The sequence below is a fragment of the Callionymus lyra genome, chromosome 8 (assembly GCF_982586985.1).
Source record: "Callionymus lyra chromosome 8, fCalLyr1.hap1.1, whole genome shotgun sequence".
Classification (NCBI taxonomy): Eukaryota; Metazoa; Chordata; class Actinopteri; order Syngnathiformes; family Callionymidae; genus Callionymus; species Callionymus lyra.
In genome coordinates, this window is record NC_141825.1 from 29,503,725 (window position 1) to 29,523,647 (window position 19,923).

The window sequence follows — 19,923 nt, forward strand, 5'->3', positions numbered from 1 at the left end:
CTGCTTCAACAGTTGCTGCTTCAACAGTTGCTGCTTCAACAGTTGCTGGTTCAACAGTTGCTGCTTCAACAGTTGCTGCTTCAACAGTTGCTGCTTCAACAGTTGCTGCTTCAACAGTTGCTGCTTCAACAGTTGCTGCTTCAACAGTTGCTGCTTCAACAGTTGCTGCTTCAACAGTTGCTGCTTCAACAGTTGCTGGTTCAACAGTTGCTGCTTCAACAGTTGCTGCTTCAACAGTTGCTGCTTCAACAGTTGCTGCTTCAACAGTTGCTGCTTCAACAGTTGCTGCTTCAACAGTTGCTGCTTCAACAGTTGCTGCTTCAACAGTTGCTGCTTCAACAGTTGCTGCTTCAACAGTTGCTGCTTCAACAGTTGCTGCTTCAACAGTTGCTGGTTCAACAGTTGCTGCTTCAACAGTTGCTGCTTCAACAGTTGCTGCTTCAACAGTTGCTGCTTCAACAGTTGCTGCTTCAACAGTTGCTGGTTCAACAGTTGCTGCTTCAACAGTTGCTGGTTCAACAGTTGCTGCTTCAACAGTTGCTGCTTCAACAGTTGCTGGTTCAACAGTTGCTGCTTCAACAGTTGCTGCTTCAACAGTTGCTGCTTCAACAGTTGCTGCTTCAACAGTTGCTGCTTCAACAGTTGCTGCTTCAACAGTTGCTGCTTCAACAGTTGCTGCTTCAACAGTTGCTGGTTCAACAGTTGCTGCTTCAACAGTTGCTGCTTCAACAGTTGCTGCTTCAACAGTTGCTGCTTCAACAGTTGCTGCTTCAACAGTTGCTGCTTCAACAGTTGCTGGTTCAACGCCCACAAGTGGCTCAACCGTGTGGTGTCGTCCTGAGCGTCCTCGCGTCCCGACTGTCAATCAAGGGAGGATGCGGTTGTCACGCCGACCTGGCGTCGTGCCAGCGGCGAGAAGGTTCCGGAGCCTCGAGCCTCGGAGGAATCGTTGAGTCGGATCTTTCCTCGCGACTCACACGAAGCCGGGCTTCATGGACGACTTGAAACATTTGGGACAACCTTTCGTCCCGTTCGTCTGCAGACACCTGCGGACATCAGTGACATCATCAGTGACATCATCAGTGACATCATCAGTGACATCATCGGTGACATCATCGGTGACATCATCAGTGACATCATCAGTGACATCATCAGTGACATCATCAGTGACATCATCAGTGACATCATCGGTGACATCATCGGTGACATCATCGGTGACATCATCGGTGACATCATCGGTGACATCATCGGTGACGTCATCGGTGACATCATCGGTGACATCATCGGTGACATCATCGGTGACGTCATCGGTGACGTCATCGGTGACATCATCGGTGACATCATCGGTGACATCATCGGTGACATAATCAGTGACATCATCAGTGACATCATCGGTGACGTCATCAGTGACATCATCGGTGACATCATCAGTGACATCATCAGTGACGTCATCAGTGACATCATCGGTGACGTCATCAGTGACATCATCAGTGACATCATCGGTGACGTCATCAGTGACATCATCAGTGACATCATCGGTGACGTCATCAGTGACATCATCAGTGACATCATCAGTGACATCATCGGTGACATCATCAGTGACATCATCAGTGACATCATCAGTGACATCATCAGTGACATCATCAGTGACATCATCGGTGACATCATCGGTGACATCATCAGTGACATCATCGGTGACGTCATCGGTGACATCATCAGTGACATCATCGGTGACATCATCGGTGACGTCATCAGTGACATCATCAGTGACATCATCGGTGACATCATCGGTGACGTCATCAGCTGACCTACACAAGCCTGTTAGCACGTTAGTAAGTAAGTAATATTTATTTATATAGCGCTTTTCCAGACCAGGGTCACAAAGAACTTAAACAATCAAAACAATATTCAATAAAGTATAAACTTTAAAGATCAAGATAATACTAAGAACAACACAGGAGTTCCAGAAAATCAAGGAAAAGCTCAAATCAAAGTGTCTTCAGATGTTTCTTGAAGGAGTCAGTAGATCATCAAACACACATGTTTCTTGAAGGAGTCAGTAGATCATCAAACACACATGTTTCTTGAAGGAGTCAGTAGATCATCAAACACAGATGTTTCTTGAAGGAGTCAGTAGATCATCAAACACACATGTTTCTTGAAGGAGTCAGTAGCTCATCAAACACAGATGTTTCTTGAAGGAGTCAGTAGATCATCAAACACGGATGTTTCTTGAAGGAGTCAGTAGATCATCAAACACACATGTTTCTTGAAGGAGTCAGTAGATCATCAAACACAGATGTTTCTTGAAGGAGTCAGTAGATCATCAAACACACATGTTTCTTGAAGGAGTCAGTAGATCATCAAACACACATGTTTCTTGAAGGAGTCAGTAGATCATCAAACACACATGTTTCTTGAAGGAGTCAGTAGATCATCAAACACAGATGTTTCTTGAAGGAGTCAGTAGATCATCAAACAGATGTTTCTTAAAGGAGTCAGTAGATCATCAAACACAGATGTTTCTTGAAGGAGTCAGTAGATCATCAAACACAGATGTTTCTTGAAGGAGTCAGTAGATCATCAAACACAGATGTTTCTTGAAGGAGTCAGTAGATCATCAAACAGATGTTTCTTAAAGGAGTCAGTAGATCATCAAACACACATGTTTCTTGAAGGAGTCTGTAGATCATCAAACACAGATGTTTCTTAAAGGAGTCAGTAGATCATCAAACACACATGTTTCTTGAAGGAGTCAGTAGATCATCAAACACAGATGTTTCTTAAAGGAGTCAGTAGATCATCAAACACACATGTTTCTTAAAGGAGTCAGTAGATCATCAAACACACATGTTTCTTAAAGGAGTCAGTAGATCATCAAACACAGATGTTTCTTGAAGGAGTCAGTAGATCATCAAACACGGATGTTTCTTGAAGGAGTCAGTAGATCATCAAACACAGATGTTTCTTGAAGGAGTCAGTAGATCATCAAACACACATGTTTCTTAAAGGAGTCAGTAGATCATCAAACACGGATGTTTCTTGAAGGAGTCAGTAGATCATTCAACACACATGTTTCTTGAAGGAGTCAGTAGATCATCAAACACAGATGTTTCTTAAAGGAGTCAGTAGATCATCAAACACAGATGTTTCTTGAAGGAGTCAGTAGATCATCAAACACAGATGTTTCTTAAAGGAGTCAGTAGATCATCAAACAGATGTTTCTTGAAGGAGTCAGTAGATCATCAAACACAGATGTTTCTTGAAGGAGTCAGTAGATCATCAAACACAGATGTTTCTTAAAGGAGTCAGTAGATCATCAAACACAGATGTTTCTTGAAGGAGTCAGTAGATCATCAAACACGGATGTTTCTTGAAGGAGTCAGTAGATCATCAAACACAGATGTTTCTTGAAGGAGTCAGTAGATCATCAAACACACATGTTTCTTGAAGGAGTCAGTAGATCATCAAACACACATGTTTCTTGAAGGAGTCAGTAGATCATCAAACACAGATGTTTCTTGAAGGAGTCAGTAGATCATCAAACACGGATGTTTCTTGAAGGAGTCAGTAGATCATCAAACACGGATGTTTCTTGAAGGAGTCAGTAGATCATCAAACACGGATGTTTCTTGAAGGAGTCAGTAGATCATCAAACACGGATGTTTCTTGAAGGAGTCAGTAGATCATCAAACACAGATGTTTCTTGAAGGAGTCAGTAGATCATCAAACACAGATGTTTCTTGAAGGAGTCAGTAGATCATCAAACACACATGTTTCTTGAAGGAGTCAGTAGATCATCAAACACAGATGTTTCTTGAAGGAGTCAGTAGATCATCAAACACAGATGTTTCTTAAAGGAGTCAGTAGATCATCAAACACAAAGAGAGAGAAGATCGTTCCAAAGCTTAGGAGCAACAGCCTGAAAAGATTTCTCTCCTCTGGTCCTGAACCGTGTGCGTGGAACCATCAGTAGATTCTGATCCACAGACCTCAGAGCCCGAGCTGGGGTGTAAGTCTGGATCAGATCATGAAGGTCTGACCATGAATAGCTCTGAAAGTAAGAACCAGAATTTTAAAGTTGATCCTGAAAGAAACTGGAAGCCAGTGAAGAGTTACAAGGAAGGATGTCATCTGAGCAAGAGGATGGTTTCATCTTGTTCACTAGTGCTGAAATATCACCCAAAGATACAGCAGTGAAGGAAGACCAAGAGGAGGAGATGGGCTCAGAGACAGCAGGGGTTCCACACAAAGGGGGAGAGATTTTCTCTTTGATCAATTTAATTTTGTCAGTAAAAATCTCAACAATCATTGCTGTCAGCTTCACAGAAGACAGGTGTGATTTGAGGAGCAGGAGACACAAGACAATTAATCGTGTCAAACAACACTTTTCTTATTTGCTGCTACCAGTTTCATGATGTAATCAGATCTAGCAGTTTCCACCATCTCATTGTAAGAAGACATCGGATCCCTGAGGTGAAGTCTGTGCACCTCAAGTTTAGTGGACTTCCAGAGACGCTCAGTCTTTCGACAAAGTCTCTTCAGACTCAGGAGATCTTCATTTGTTCAAGGGCACCGATTTTTTCTGAATTTTCAAGTTCGATTTAACAGGTTTGATCCAGTATTTCAACACAATGATCAGTGTAACAGTGAATCAAACTGTCCACGTCTGTTCAGTCATCAAAGGAAAGACGGTCAAACATAGCAGAAAAACTGTCTGCAGTATCGGCTGAGATGACACGCCTCTGAGACCTAACTTTCAAAGGCTTAGGTTCAGGGATGAAGTCCAGGTTAAACAAGAGAATGATCACTCAGATGGACATCATGTACAGATACATTAGAAATGTTCAGGCCAAGAGTAAAAACTAACTTTTTGATGAGTGGGTTCAGAAACATGTTGCTCAAAATTAAAGGCTTCAGTTAAAGTTCAAAGTTCTTTAGCAGAACAAGATGTGACGTCATCAACATGAAGATTAAAGTCTCCAAGAATAAGAACAGATTTGAATAATGGAAGATAAGAAGTCACTAAAGTCAAGAACACTGCAGGACCAGGCGGACGGTAGATTGACACACAATAGAAAGGTCTTGTAGAACCAACCAAGATCATCTGAGATTCAAAAGAAGTGAATTCCTGTGTCTGAATCACTTTGCAAGAACAACTCTCCCTAAAAACTGTAGCAAGACCTCCTCCACGACCAGAGAGGCGAGGCTTCCCCAGGACAGCGCTCCCTACTGGACAGAGTTGGTTCAGATGAATAAACTCTTCCTCTCTCTGCCAAGTCTCAGAAAGACATAATAAATACAAACTAACTCTTGTGAAAAGATCATTAAGAATAAAGGATTTATTAGTAATGGAGCGAACATTAAGAAGTCATTCAGCACCGATGACGTCACTGACGACGTTCTTGTACATTAGTCGTCTGAAGCTGATGTCACATGATCAATTCTTTCAGGAAATCAATCATTATTTTCATCAGAATCAACAATAATAATATGATTATCATCAGAATATTGAATTATTTTAGTTTTTAAGCTTTAACTTCTTTAAATAATTGAAATAAAAAAGTTAAATATTTTACACAATCCTTCATTTTTTACAGAAAGTTAGATTTTCTCGAAAACACATTTTCTAGATTCAAAGTTTTTCCATTAAAGGTTTATTTTTTCAGAGAAGATTTAATGTATCGTTCGAATCAAATGATGTAAAGAAATAACTGTTTATAATAAAGTGAAGAAACTGAAGTGTGTGTGTGAGTGTGTGTGTGTGTGTGTGTGTGTGTGTGTATATGTGAGTGTGTGTGTGTGTATATATGTGTGTGCGTGTGTGTGTGTGTGTATATATGTGTGTGCGTGTGTGTGTATATGTGGGTGTGTGTGTGTGTGTGTATATATGTGAGTGTGTGTGTGCGTGCGTGCGCGTATATGTGTGTGTGCGTGTGTGTGTGTGCGTGTGTGTGTATATGTGTGTGTGTGTGTGTGTATATATGTGTGTGTATATATGTGAGTGTGTGTGTATATATGTGAGTGTGTGTGTGTGTGTATATATGTGTGTGCGTGTGTGTGTGTGTATATATGTGTGTGCGTGTGCGTGTGTGTGTATATGTGGGTGTGTGTGTGTGTGTGTGTGTATATATGTGAGTGTGTGTGTGCGTGCGTGCGCGTATATGTGTGTGTGTGTGTGTGTGTATATGTGGGTGTGTGTGTGTGTGTGTGTGTGTGTGTGCGTGTGTGTGTGTGTGTGTGCGACTCACTTCAGGTGAAAGATGTGTGAACACGGCAGCGCCTGCAGCTTCTGGTCTCTGTCTCCCAGCGACTCTCCACACAGACCGCAGTAAAGTTCTAGTTCCTCCACACACTGAAGGAACTTCACCACCTGCTCCCTGAGCTGCTCCTGCTTCTGCTGCTGCCGGAAGATGCCTTCACTGAGGCAGTGGACCTTCAGCGTGCACAGCTGCAGACACGCACACACACACACACAGTCAGCATCACGTGCACGTCAACACGCGCCTCAAGTACCTTGTTGCCCATCGCGTCCGCCAACTCTAGCGCCCTCTGCAGGGAGTCCAGCGCCTAACAGTAGAAATAAATAGATTTGATTTAAAAAAAAGTATTTATTATAATGTTTTATATTTGAACTACGAGTGTGTGAAGTAAAATAAATATACTTGTTACAGTACTATACATATATACTTGATACTACACTATCACAACACCAGAGTCAAGAACACAATACTACACATATATACTTGTTACTACACTATCACAACACCAGAGTCAAGTACATAATACTACACATATATACTTGTTACTACACTATCACAACACCAGAGTCAAGTACATAATACTACACATATATACTTGTTACTACACTATCACAACACCAGAGTCAAGTACACAATACTACACATATATACTTGTTACTACACTATCACAACACCAGAGTCAAGTACATAATACTACACATATATACTTGTTACTACACTATCACAACACCAGAGTCAAGTACTGGACAATACTACACATATATACTTGTTACTACACTTTCACAACAACAGAGTCAAGTACACAATACTACACATATATACTTGTTACTACACTATCACAACACCAGAGTCAAGTACTGGACAATACTACACATATATACTTGTTACTACACTTTCACAACAACAGAGTCAAGTACACAATACTACACATATATACTTGTTACTACACTATCACAACAACAGAGTCAAGTACACAATACTACACATATATACTTGTTACTACACTTTCACAAAAACAGAGTCAAGTACACAATACTACACATATATACTTGTTACTACACTTTCACAAAAACAGAGTCAAGTACACAATACTACACATATATACTTGTACCTTCTCCAGCTCCTTCTGCAGGAGTAAACACTTAGAAACTCCCAGATACACCTGAGCTTGTCCGAGTCTGTTCCCGATCTCTGTCATGATCCCCAGAGACGACTCGTAGCGAGGAAGAGCTTTCTGTGGAGAAATAAGTGCACGTGCGTCAGGTCAGTGCACGTGTGTCAGGACAGTGCACGTGTGTCAGGACAGTGCACGTGTGTCAGGACAGTGCACGTGTGTCAGGTCAGTGCACGTGTGTCAGGCCAGTGTTGTGCACGTGTGTCAGGACAGTGCACGTGTGTCAGGACAGTGCACGTGTGTCAGGTCAGTGTTGTGCACGTGTGTCAGGTCAGTGCACGTGTGTCAGGTCAGTGCACGTGTGTCAGGACAGTGCACGTGTGTCAGGCCAGTGTTGTGCACGTGTGTCAGGACAGTGTTGTGCACGTGTGTCAGGACAGTGCACGTGTGTCAGGACAGTGTTGTGCACGTGTGTCAGGCCAGTGTTGTGCACGTGTGTCAGGTCAGTGCACGTGTGTCAGGCCAGTGTTGTGCACGTGTGTCAGGACAGTGTTGTGCACGTGTGTCAGGACAGTGCACGTGTGTCAGGACAGTGTTGTGCACGTGTGTCAGGACAGTGTTGTGCACGTGTGTCAGGACAGTGCACGTGTGTCAGGCCAGTGTTGTGCACGTGTGTCAGGACAGTGTTGTGCACGTGTGTCAGGACAGTGCACGTGTGTCAGGCCAGTGTTGTGCACGTGTGTCAGGACAGTGTTGTGCACGTGTGTCAGGACAGTGCACGTGTGTCAGGTCAGTGTTGTGCACGTGTGTCAGGACAGTGTTGTGCACGTGTGTCAGGACAGTGCACGTGTGTCAGGACAGTGTTGTGCACGTGTGTCAGGACAGTGCACGTGTGTCAGGACAGTGTTGTGCACGTGTGTCAGGACAGTGCACGTGTGTCAGGTCAGTGTTGTGCACGTGTGTCAGGACAGTGTTGTGCACGTGTGTCAGGACAGTGCACGTGTGTCAGGACAGTGTTGTGCACGTGTGTCAGGACAGTGTTGTGCACGTGTGTCAGGCCAGTGTTGTGCACGTGCGTCAGGACAGTGCACGTGTGTCAGGACAGTGCACGTGTGTCAGGACAGTGTTGTGCACGTGAGTCAGGACAGTGTTGTGCACGTGTGTCAGGACAGTGCACGTGTGTCAGGTCAGTGTTGTGCACGTGTGTCAGGACAGTGTTGTGCACGTGTGTCAGGACAGTGCACGTGTGTCAGGACAGTGTTGTGCACGTGTGTCAGGACAGTGCACGTGTGTCAGGACAGTGTTGTGCACGTGTGTCAGGACAGTGTTGTGCACGTGTGTCAGGACAGTGCACGTGTGTCAGGCCAGTGTTGTGCACGTGTGTCAGGACAGTGTTGTGCACGTGTGTCAGGACAGTGCACGTGTGTCAGGCCAGTGTTGTGCACGTGTGTCAGGCCAGTGTTGTGCACGTGTGTCAGGACAGTGCACGTGTGTCAGGTCAGTGTTGTGCACGTGTGTCAGGACAGTGTTGTGCACGTGTGTCAGGACAGTGTTGTGCACGTGTGTCAGGACAGTGTTGTGCACGTGTGTCAGGACAGTGCACGTGTGTCAGGACAGTGTTGTGCACGTGTGTCAGGACAGTGCACGTGTGTCAGGTCAGTGTTGTGCACGTGTGTCAGGACAGTGTTGTGCACGTGTGTCAGGACAGTGCACGTGTGTCAGGACAGTGTTGTGCACTTGTGTCAGGACAGTGTTGTGCACGTGTGTCAGGCCAGTGTTGTGCACGTGCGTCAGGACAGTGCACGTGTGTCAGGACAGTGCACGTGTGTCAGGACAGTGTTGTGCACGTGAGTCAGGACAGTGTTGTGCACGTGTGTCAGGACAGTGCACGTGTGTCAGGTCAGTGTTGTGCACGTGTGTCAGGACAGTGTTGTGCACGTGTGTCAGGACAGTGCACGTGTGTCAGGACAGTGTTGTGCACGTGTGTCAGGACAGTGTTGTGCACGTGTGTCAGGACAGTGTTGTGCACGTGTGTCAGGACAGTGCATGTGTGTCAGGACAGTGTTGTGCACGTGTGTCAGGACAGTGTTGTGCACGTGCGTCAGGACAGTGCACGTGTGTCAGGACAGTGCACGTGTGTCAGGACAGTGCACGTGTGTCAGGACAGTGTTGTGCACGTGTGTCAGGCCAGTGTTGTGCACGTGCGTCAGGACAGTGCACGTGTGTCAGGACAGTGCACGTGTGTCAGGACAGTGTTGTGCACGTGTGTCAGGACAGTGCACGTGTGTCAGGACAGTGCACGTGTGTCAGGACAGTGTTGTGCACGTGTGTCAGGACAGTGTTGTGCACGTGTGTCAGGACAGTGCACGTGTGTCAGGACAGTGCACGTGTGTCAGGACAGTGCACGTGTGTCAGGACAGTGCACGTGTGTCAGGACAGTGTTGTGCACGTGTGTCAGGACAGTGCACGTGTGTCAGGACAGTGCACGTGTGTCAGGACAGTGCACGTGTGTCAGGACAGTGCACGTGAGTCAGGACAGTGTTGTGCACGTGTGTCAGGACAGTGCACGTGTGTCAGGACAGTGCACGTGTGTCAGGACAGTGCACGTGTGTCAGGACAGTGCACGTGAGTCGTGCACACTCACGTCGACGTCGCGTCTGCAGCGATGGATGTCGGCGAAGTTGAGCAGACATAGCGCCTGCAGGGGGCGATCTCCGTGCTGCAGCGCGATCTTCATGGACTCCTAAGAGAAGAGGAGGTCAAAGGTCATATCTTTTGGAAACTTGTGGCTCGAGGGCCACACACGGCACATTATTGGACTGTATGTCAGAGAAGTTCAATGTTTAAACTTTATCGATTTATTATTTATCTTTGCAAACAAAATAAAACTAATTATATCAAATCTATGATTTAATCTTTATTTAATCTTTATTTAATCTTTATTTAATTAATCTTTATTTAATCCTTGTTTAATCTTTATTTAATCTTTATTTAATCTTTATTTAATATTTATTTAATCTTTATTTAATCTTTATTTAATATTTATTTAATCTTTATTTATTTAATCCTTGTTTAATCTTTATTTAATCTTTATTTAATCTTTATTTAATCTTTATTTAATTAATCTTTATTTAATCCTTGTTTAATCTTTATTTAATCTTTATTTAATTAATCTTTATTTAATCCTTGTTTAATCTTTATTTAATCTTTATTTAATATTTATTTAATCTTTATTTAATCTTTATTTATTTAATCCTTGTTTAATCTTTATTTAATCTTTATTTAATATTTATTTAATTAATCTTTATTTAATCCTTGTTTAATCTTTATTTAATCTTTATTTAATCTTTATTTAATCCTTGTTTAATCTTTATTTAATCCTTGTTTAATCTTTATTAAATCTTTATTTAATCCTTGTTTAATCTTTATTTAATCTTTATTTAATCTTTATTTAATCCTTGTTTAATCTTTATTTAGTCCTTGTTTAATCTTTATTTAATCCTTGTTTAATCTTTATTAAATCTTTATTTAATCCTTGTTTAATCTTTATTTAATCTTTATTTAATCTTTATTTAATCCTTGTTTAATCTTTATTTAATCTTTATTTAATCTTTATTTAATCTTTATTTAGTCCTTGTTTAATCTTTATTTAATCCTTGTTTAATCTTCATTTAATCTTTATTTAATCTTTATTTAATCTTTATTTAATCTTTATTTAATCCTTGTTTAATCTTTATTTAATATTTATTTAATCTTCATTTAATCTTCATTTAATCTTTATTTAATCTTTATTTAATCTTTATTTAACCCTTGTTTAATCTTTATTTAATCTTTATTTAATCTTTATTTAATCTTTATTTATTTAATCCTTGTTTAATCTTCATTTAATCTTTATTTAATCTTTATTTAATCTTTATTTAATCTTTATTTATTTAATCCTTGATTAATCTTTATTTAATCTTTATTTAATATTTATTTAATTAATCTTTATTTAATCCTTGTTTAATCTTTATTAAATCTTTATTTAATCCTTGTTTAATCTTTATTTAATCTTTATTTAATCCTTGTTTAATCTTTATTTAATCTTTATTTAATCCTTGTTTAATCTTTATTTAATCCTTGTTTAATCTTTATTTAATCTTTATTTAATCCCTGTTTAATCTTTATTTAATCTTTATTTATTTAATCCTTGTTTAATCTTCATTTAATCTTTATTTAATCTTTATTTAATCTTTATTTATTTAATCCTTGATTAATCTTTATTTAATCTTTATTTAATATTTATTTAATTAATCTTTATTTAATCCTTGTTTAATCTTTATTTAATCTTTATTTAATCTTTATTTAATCTTTATTTATTTAATCCTTGTTTAATCTTCATTTAATCTTTATTTAATCTTTATTTAATCTTTATTTATTTAATCCTTGATTAATCTTTATTTAATCTTTATTTAATATTCATTTAATTAATCTTTATTTAATCCTTGTTTAATCTTTATTTAATCTTTATTTAATCCTTGTTTAATCTTTATTTAATCTTTATTTAATCTTTATTTAATCCTTGTTTAATCTTTATTTAATCTTTATTTAATCCTTGTTTAATCTTTATTAAATCTTTATTTAATCCTTGTTTAATCTTTATTTAATCCTTGTTTAATCTTTATTTTATCTTTATTTAATCCTTGTTTAATCTTTATTTAATCTTTATTTAATCCTTGTTTAATCTTTATTTAATCCTTGTTTAATCTTTATTTAATCCTTGTTTAATCTTTATTTAATCTTTATTTAATCCTTGTTTAATCTTTATTTAATCTTTATTTAATCTTTATTTAATTCTTGTTTAATCTTTATTAAATCTTTATTTAATCCTTGTTTAATCTTTATTTAATCCTTGTTTAATCTTTATTTAATCTTTATTTAATCCTTGTTTAATCTTTATTTAATCTTTATTTAATCCTTATTTAATCCTTGTTTAATCTTTATTTAATCTTTATTTAATCCTTGTTTAATCTTTATTTAATATTTATTTAATCCTTGCTTAATCTTTATTTAATCCTTGTTTAATCTTTATTTAATCTTTATTTAACCTTTATTTAATCTTTATTTAATCCTTGTTTAATCTTTATTTAATCTTTATTTAATCCTTGTTTAATCTTTATTTAATCTTTATTAAATCTTTATTTAATCCTTGTTTAATACTTGTTTCATCTTTATTTAATCTTTATTAAAACTTTATTTAATCTTTATTTAATCCTTGTTTAATACTTGTTTCATCTTTATTTAATCTTTATTAAATCTTTATTTAATCTTTATTTAATCTTTATTTAATCCTTGTTTAATCTTTATTTAATCTTTATTAAAACTTTATTTAATCTTTATTTAATCTTTATTTAATCCTTGTTTAATCTTTATTAAATCTTTATTTAATCCTTGTTTAATCTTTATTTAATCCTTGTTTAATCTTTATTTAATCTTTATTTAATCCTTGTTTAATCTTTATTTAATCTTTATTTAATCCTTATTTAATCCTTGTTTAATCGTTATTTTTTTTATTTAATCCTTGTTTAATCTTTATTTAATCTTTATTTAATCCTTGTTTAATCTTTATTTAATCTTTATTTAATCTTTATTTAATCCTTGTTTAATCTTTATTTAATCTTTATTTAATCCTTGTTTAATCTTTATTTAATCTTTATTTAATCCTTGTTTAATCTTTATTTAATCTTTATTTAATCCTTGTTTAATCTTTATTTAATCCTTGTTTAATCTTTATTTAATCTTTATTTAATCTTTATTTAATCTTTATTTAATCCTTGTTTAATCTTTATTTAATCTTTATTTAATCCTTGTTTAATCTTTATTAAATCTTTATTAAATCTTTATTAAATCTTTATTTAATCTTTATTTAATCCTTGTTTAATACTTGTTTCATCTTTATTTAATCTTTATTATAACTTTATTTAATCTTTATTTAATCCTTGTTTAATCTTTATTTAATCCTTGTTTAATCTTTATTTAATCCTTGTTTAATCTTTATTTAATCCTTGTTTAATCTTTATTTAATCTTTATTTAATCCTTGTTTAATCTTTATTTAATCTTTATTAAAACTTTATTTAATCTTTATTTAATCTTTATTTAATCCTTGTTTCATCTTTATTTAATCTTTATTTAATCTTTATTTAATCCTTGTTTAATCTTTATTTAATCTTTATTTAATCCTTGTTTCATCTTTATTTAATCTTTATTTAATCTTTATTTAATCCTTGTTTCATCTTTATTTAATCTTTATTTAATCTTTATTTAATCCTTGTTTAATCTTTATTAAATCTTTATTTAATCCTTGTTTAATCTTTATTTAATCCTTGTTTAATCCTTGTTTAATCTTTATTTAATCTTTATTTAATCTTTATTTAATCTTTATTTAATCTTTATTTAATCCTTGTTTCATCTTTATTAAAACTTCTTTTAATCTCTTTCTTGGCGAGTTTGTAAAGAATCAAAGTTCTTCTGCAGACGAGATTAAAAATAACCAGGATTATGTAAGAGCAGGTCCAGTGAGGAGAAGGTATACTGTGACTGTCACTGGTTCAGATGAACTCGATCATGTGTCGAAGATTGTTTTTCATGTTCTGAACACAAAGTGACTTTAAACATGTTTCTCTTCAGTTGTTGATGCAACAGTTGTGTTGTTGTGAGTCTGTGACTGTTTTGTGTTTTGATACGAATCTGTGACATGTTTAGAAAACATGTTTTCAATGTAGTTCAGGCTCAAAGGTTCTTGAAGGTTCTGGTTCTAAACGTATGAATCATAACATATTTATAATCGTCTACTTGTGCGAAGGTTCTTGAAGGTTCTGGTTCTAAACGTATGAATCATAACATATTTATAATCATCTACTTGTGCGAAGGTTCTTGAAGGTTCTTGAAGGTTATTGAAGGTTCTGGTTCTAAACATATGAATCATAACATATTTATAATCGTCTTCTTGTGCGAAGGTTCTTGAAGGTTCTTGAAGGTTCTGGTTCTAAACGTATGAATCATAACAGATTTATTATCGTCTTCTTGTGCGAAGGTTCTTCAAGGTTCTTCAAGGTTCTGGTTCTAAACGTATGAATCATAACATATTTATTATCGTCTTCTTGTGCGAAGGTTCTTCAAGGTTCTGGTTCTAAACGTATGAATCATAACATATTTATAATTGTCTTCTTGTGCGAAGGTTCTTGAAGGTTCTTGAAGGTTCTGGTTCTAAACGTATGAATCATAACAGATTTATTATCGTCTTCTTGTGCGAAGGTTCTTCAAGGTTCTTCAAGGTTCTGGTTCTAAACGTATGAATCATAACATATTTATTATCGTCTTCTTGTGCGAAGGTTCTTGAAGGTTCTGGTTCTAAACGTATGAATCATAACATATTTATAATCGTCTTCTTGTGCGAAGGTTCTTGAAGGTTCTTGAAGGTTCTGGTTCTAAACGTATGAATCATAACATATTTATTATCGTCTTCTTGTGCGAAGGTTCTTCAAGGTTCTTCAAGGTTCTGGTTCTAAACGTATGAATCATAACATATTTATTATCGTCTTCTTGTGCGAAGGTTCTTCAAGGTTCTGGTTCTAAACGTATGAATCATAACATATTTATTATCGTCTTCTTGTGCGAAGGTTCTTCAAGGTTCTGGTTCTAAACGTATGAATCATAACATATTTATTATCGTCTTCTTGTGCGAAGGTTCTTGAAGGTTCTTGAAGGTTCTGGTTCTAAACACAAGCGTCTCACACCAACGATACCTCACAACATTCCATGGCGTCCGGCAGCCGCTCCAGCTTCCTGTAGGCGACCGACATGTGGTACTGACTCATGGCTCGGTACTTGAGGCTCCAGCCTTTGCCGTAGTCGTTGACGAGCTCAGCGGCCTTGCAGGGGAAGAACAAGGCCTTCTCGTAGTCCTGCAGAGACAAACGTCTTTTTTTAGGGTTTCTGTAAAATCATCTGACATGTGAGCGCGAGCCGAGCGTTCCTGCTGCTCACAATGTCACTGAAACCAATCCTGGCAGAAGCTGAAGGATTAGTCTCTGGTGTCTGTGGCTCCTGCGGCGCCGCCCACTGGACCCTGGACCACTGGACCCTGAGGCACCGCCCACTGGACCCTGGACCACTGGACCCTGAGGCACCGCCCACTGGACCCTGGACCACTGGACCCTGAGGCACCGCCCACTGGACCCTGGACCACTGGACCCTGAGGCGCCGCCCACTGGACCCTGGACCACTGGACCCTGAGGCGCCGCCCACTGGACCCTGGACCCTGAGGCCCGTGTTTACATCACGGCGAGAGTTCAAGACTCGTCACGGACTCGTAGAGTCGAGAGGAAACCAGAGTCTTAAGAGATCATACGAGCTTCACACGACTCTGGATCAAACATGTGTAGCCATTAGCTCGGAGATGGTTTGTTTCCTCAAGACCTTCAAACAAATGTTCCCGAAACAAACATCTGAAGAATTCAAGTCAAGGATCTTCTTGATGTTCAGGACAAGAATTTAAAAACAATACTATAGTTTGTATAGTATACTGATAGTATGTTTTTAATTTAATTCTAGATTCTTGATGTTAAAGAGATCGTAGATGTCGTGACATTCCTCAGCCAGAAGTCTCACCTTCAGCTGGACGTAGATGTTGCCCAGACTGCAGCAGACCCTGCACTCCAGCATCTTGTCGTCGTTGTTGTGAGCGTATCTCAGAGCCTTCTCGTAGCTCTCCAGGGCCTTCTGGAAGACGCTGAGGCCCAGGAAGGCGTTCCCGAGGCTCAGGCACACCTGGCCGTTGAGCTGCAGGCTGACGGTGGTTCCCTGCATGTTCAGGCACGTCTTGCAGTAGGACACCGTCTTCTGGAAGTCGCACAACTTCTCGTTGCTCCTGGCCAGGTTCAGGTAGCCCTCGGTCAGGTAGTCCGGGTCCTCCATCTCCCGGGCCGTGTCGATCTGCTCCAGGGCGTACTGTGGCGAGAGCTGGTGGTTACGAGATGTTTTCACTCGTGTGAAGACCTTCAGGATCTCCTGGTGGACCTGCTGCAGCTTCATCTCACACAACAACACTTACCCGGAGCATGTCCTTGTACTTCCCCATCTCGGAGTGAGCCGTGATCAAACATCCCAGAACTCGGAACTTCCCTCCGGGATCCGAGGTCTTCTCCAACACTTTGGTCCAGACGTGCAGAGCTCTGTCCGTCTGGTTGGACTGGTACAGCTTCAGGCCCTTCTCGATCTGCTGCTTGGTCTGGTCCTGGCCCATCTCTGACCCCAGGAGCCTCATAAAAGTGTTCATGGGTTTAGGCCATGCGGCGTCTGAGGCTGCATGAAAGCAGATCCTTGCAGAAGAACGTGAGAAGCTGCTGCAGGAGGCTTCAGGATCCCAGCCTCAGCTCCGGCTCTGAGACGGAGAAGAAACTGGATCCACCGGAGTCGAGCGTCCGCACCTCAGAACCATTATGACCATAGCGTCCAGAAAACGAGGGTCCCGGGCGGAGCTCGCGCTCGCAGGCATCGAATCCTTCTTCTCGGGTCTGAACGAGGCTAAAGGAACATGTTCCTCAGGCGAGCGCTCGCTCTGCTCTCCCAGAATATCCAGCCCCTCCACACCCCAGCGCCAGGAATTCTGGGCCGACCCCCTCCACCTTCCTGCTCGCCGGCACAGATGGTCTTGTCACTCCGGACCATGTGTCCCTCCAGGAATGTGGTTCCGTCCTCAGCAGACGCTCTCAAGGTCAGTGAAGCTCCTCGGATCTACCTTCACTGGACCCGAGCCGTCGTCCACGTCTTCTCCGACGCCACGGGATGGTTTGGATCCGAGTGAATAAACGTGACTCGCGACCGATCCGAAGATCTTCTTATCGAGGTCCATGCCCCCCCCCCACAGACCCCCCCACAGACTCCCCCATAGACCCCTCCACAGACCCCCCCACAGACCCCCCCACAGACCCCTCCACAGACCCCCCCACAGACCCCCCCACAGACCCCCAGCGCGTCCCCCATTCTTAGCGTCAGCAACTGATGCTCAGAATAGTTCCGACTCTGTCAGCTGCGGCTCCTGCAGCTCATGCATGGATCAAGGTGTCGCAGCTTCTCCTTCAGCTCTCCTTGGATCCTCAAGGACACGCCAGACGTCATCGTGTTGTTCAGGAACCTGAAGAACTCATGAGGCGCCAAAGATCCTGTTTGTAGAAACATCTTCAAACATCTCATGTTCTTCAGGTTCTACGACTGAACTTTACAAATGTTGAAGAATCCTTGAACTTTGACCTTCATTTCTCAGGATTCTTACGAAAAAAGACTCAAAACTTCTGAGAACCTTCGGACAATTTTGACGTTTGACCAGAAGCGAAGAAAAGATCTGAGGAAAGATCAAAGTGCACACAAGTTCATATGTTAGGATCCAGAAGTTCTAGATCTTCTACTTCACATGTTAGGATCCAGAAGTTCTAGATCTTCTACTTTATATGTTAGGATCCAGAAGTTCTAGATCTTCTACTTCATATGTGGATCCAGAAGTTCTAGATCTTCTACTTCATATGTTAGGATCCAGAAGTTCTAGATCTTCTACTTCATATGTTAGGATCCAGAAGTTCTAGATCTTCTACTTCATATGTGGATCCAGAAGTTCTAGATCTTCTACTTCATATGTTAGGATCCAGAAGTTCTAGATCTTCTACTTCATATGTTAGGATCCAGAAGTTCTAGATCTTCTACTTCATATGTTAGGATCCAGAAGTTCTAGATCTTCTACTTCATATGTTAGGATCCAGAAGTTCTAGATCTTCTACTTCATATGTTAGGATCCAGAAGTTCTAGATCTTCTACTTCATATGTTAGGATCCAGAAGTTCTAGATCTTCTACTTCATATGTTAGGATCCAGAAGTTCTAGATCTTCTACTTCATATGTTAGGATCCAGAAGTTCTAGATCTTCTACTTCATATGTTAGGATCCAGAAGTTCTAGATCTTCTACTTCATATGTTAGGATCCAGAAGTTCTAGATCTTCTACTTCATATGTTTGGATCCAGAAGTTCTAGATCTTCTACTTCATATGTTAGGATCCAGAAGTTCTAGATCTTCTACTTCATATGTTAGGATCTAGAAGTTCTAGATCTTCTACTTCATATGTTAGGATCTAGAAGTTCTAGATCTTCTACTTCATATGTTTGGATCCAGAAGTTCTAGATCTTCTACTTCATATGTTAGGATCCAGAAGTTCTAGATCTTCTACTTCATATGTTTGGATCCAGAAGTTCTAGATCTTCTACTTCATATGTTAGGATCCAGAAGTTCTAGATCTTCTACTTCATATGTTAGGATCCAGAAGTTCTAGATCTTCTACTTCATATGTTTGGATCCAGAAGTTCTAGATCTTCTACTTCATATGTTAGGATCTAGAAGTTCTAGATCTTCTACTTCATATGTTAGGATCCAGAAGTTCTAGATCTTCTACTTCATATGTTAGGATCCAGAAGTTCTAGATCTTCTACTTCATATGTTAGGATCTAGAAGTTCTAGATCTTCTACTTCATATGTTAGGATCCAGAAGTTCTAGATCTTCTACTTCATATGTTAGGATCCAGAAGTTCTAGATCTTCTACTTCATATGTTAGGATCCAGAAGTTCTAGATCTTCTACTTCATATGTTAGGATCCAGAAGTTCTAGATCTTCTACTTCATATGTTAGGATCCAGAAGTTCTAGATCTTCTACTTCATATGTTAGGATCCAGAAGTTCTAGATCTTCTACTTCATATGTTAGGATCCAGAAGTTCTAGATCTTCTACTTCATATGTTAGGATCCAGAAGTTCTAGATCTTCTACTTCATATGTTAGGATCCAGAAGTTCTAGATCTTCTACTTCATATGTTAGGATCCAGAAGTTCTAGATCTTCTACTTCATATGTTAGGATCCAGAAGTTCTAGATCTTCTACTTCATATGTTAGGATCCAGAAGTTCTAGATCTTCTACTTCATATGTTAGGATCCAGAAGTTCTAGATCTTCTACTTCATATGTTAGGATCCAGAAGTTCTAGATCTTCTACTTCATATGTTAGGATCCAGAAGTTCTAGATCTTCTACTTCATATGTTAGGATCCAGAAGTTCTAGATCTTCTACTTCATATGTGGATCCAGAAGTTCTAGATCTTCTACTTCATATGTTAGGATCCAGAAGTTCTAGATCTTCTACTTCATATGTTAGGATCTAGAAGTTCTAGATCTTCTACTTCATATGTTAGGATCCAGAAGTTCTAGATCTTCTACTTCATATGTTAGGATCCAGAAGTTCTAGATCTTCTACTTCATATGTTAGGATCCAGAAGTTCTAGATCTTCTACTTCATATGTTAGGATCCAGAAGTTCTAGATCTTCTACTTCATATGTTAGGATCCAGAAGTTCTAGATCTTCTACTTCATATGTTAGGATCCAGAAGTTCTAGATCTTCTACTTCATATGTTAGGATCCAGAAGTTCTAGATCTTCTACTTCATATGTTAGGATCCAGAAGTTCTAGATCTTC

General features: G+C 39.2%; 1 protein-coding gene across 1 annotated transcript; it reads right to left on the minus strand.

Moving 5' to 3' along the window:
* Positions 1-781: 781 nt before the first annotated feature.
* Positions 782-16,946, minus strand: rapsn (receptor-associated protein of the synapse, 43kD). The gene is made up of 8 exons (XM_087797441.1): positions 16,470-16,946; positions 16,028-16,366; positions 15,163-15,321; positions 10,022-10,120; positions 7,375-7,497; positions 6,517-6,570; positions 6,252-6,451; positions 782-1,046 (listed from the first exon to the last, which is right to left on the minus strand). The coding sequence occupies exons 1-8, from the start codon at positions 16,692-16,694 to the stop codon at positions 974-976; spliced, it is 1,272 nt and encodes a 423-aa protein (XP_087653567.1). The 5' UTR covers positions 16,695-16,946; the 3' UTR covers positions 782-973.
* Positions 16,947-19,923: the final 2,977 nt, after the last annotated feature.

Coding starts and splice junctions, on each gene's coding strand:
- rapsn (XM_087797441.1), bottom strand. CDS start 16,694: ATGAACACTTTTATGAGGCTCCTGGGGTCAGAGATGGGCCAGGACCAG. Junction 16,367..16,469: donor AGTACAAGGACATGCTCCGG/GTAAGTGTTGTT, acceptor CTCTCGCCACAG/TACGCCCTGGAGCAGATCGA. Junction 10,121..15,162: donor ACGCCATGGAATGTTGTGAG/GTATCGTTGGTG, acceptor CTCTTCTCTTAG/GAGTCCATGAAGATCGCGCT.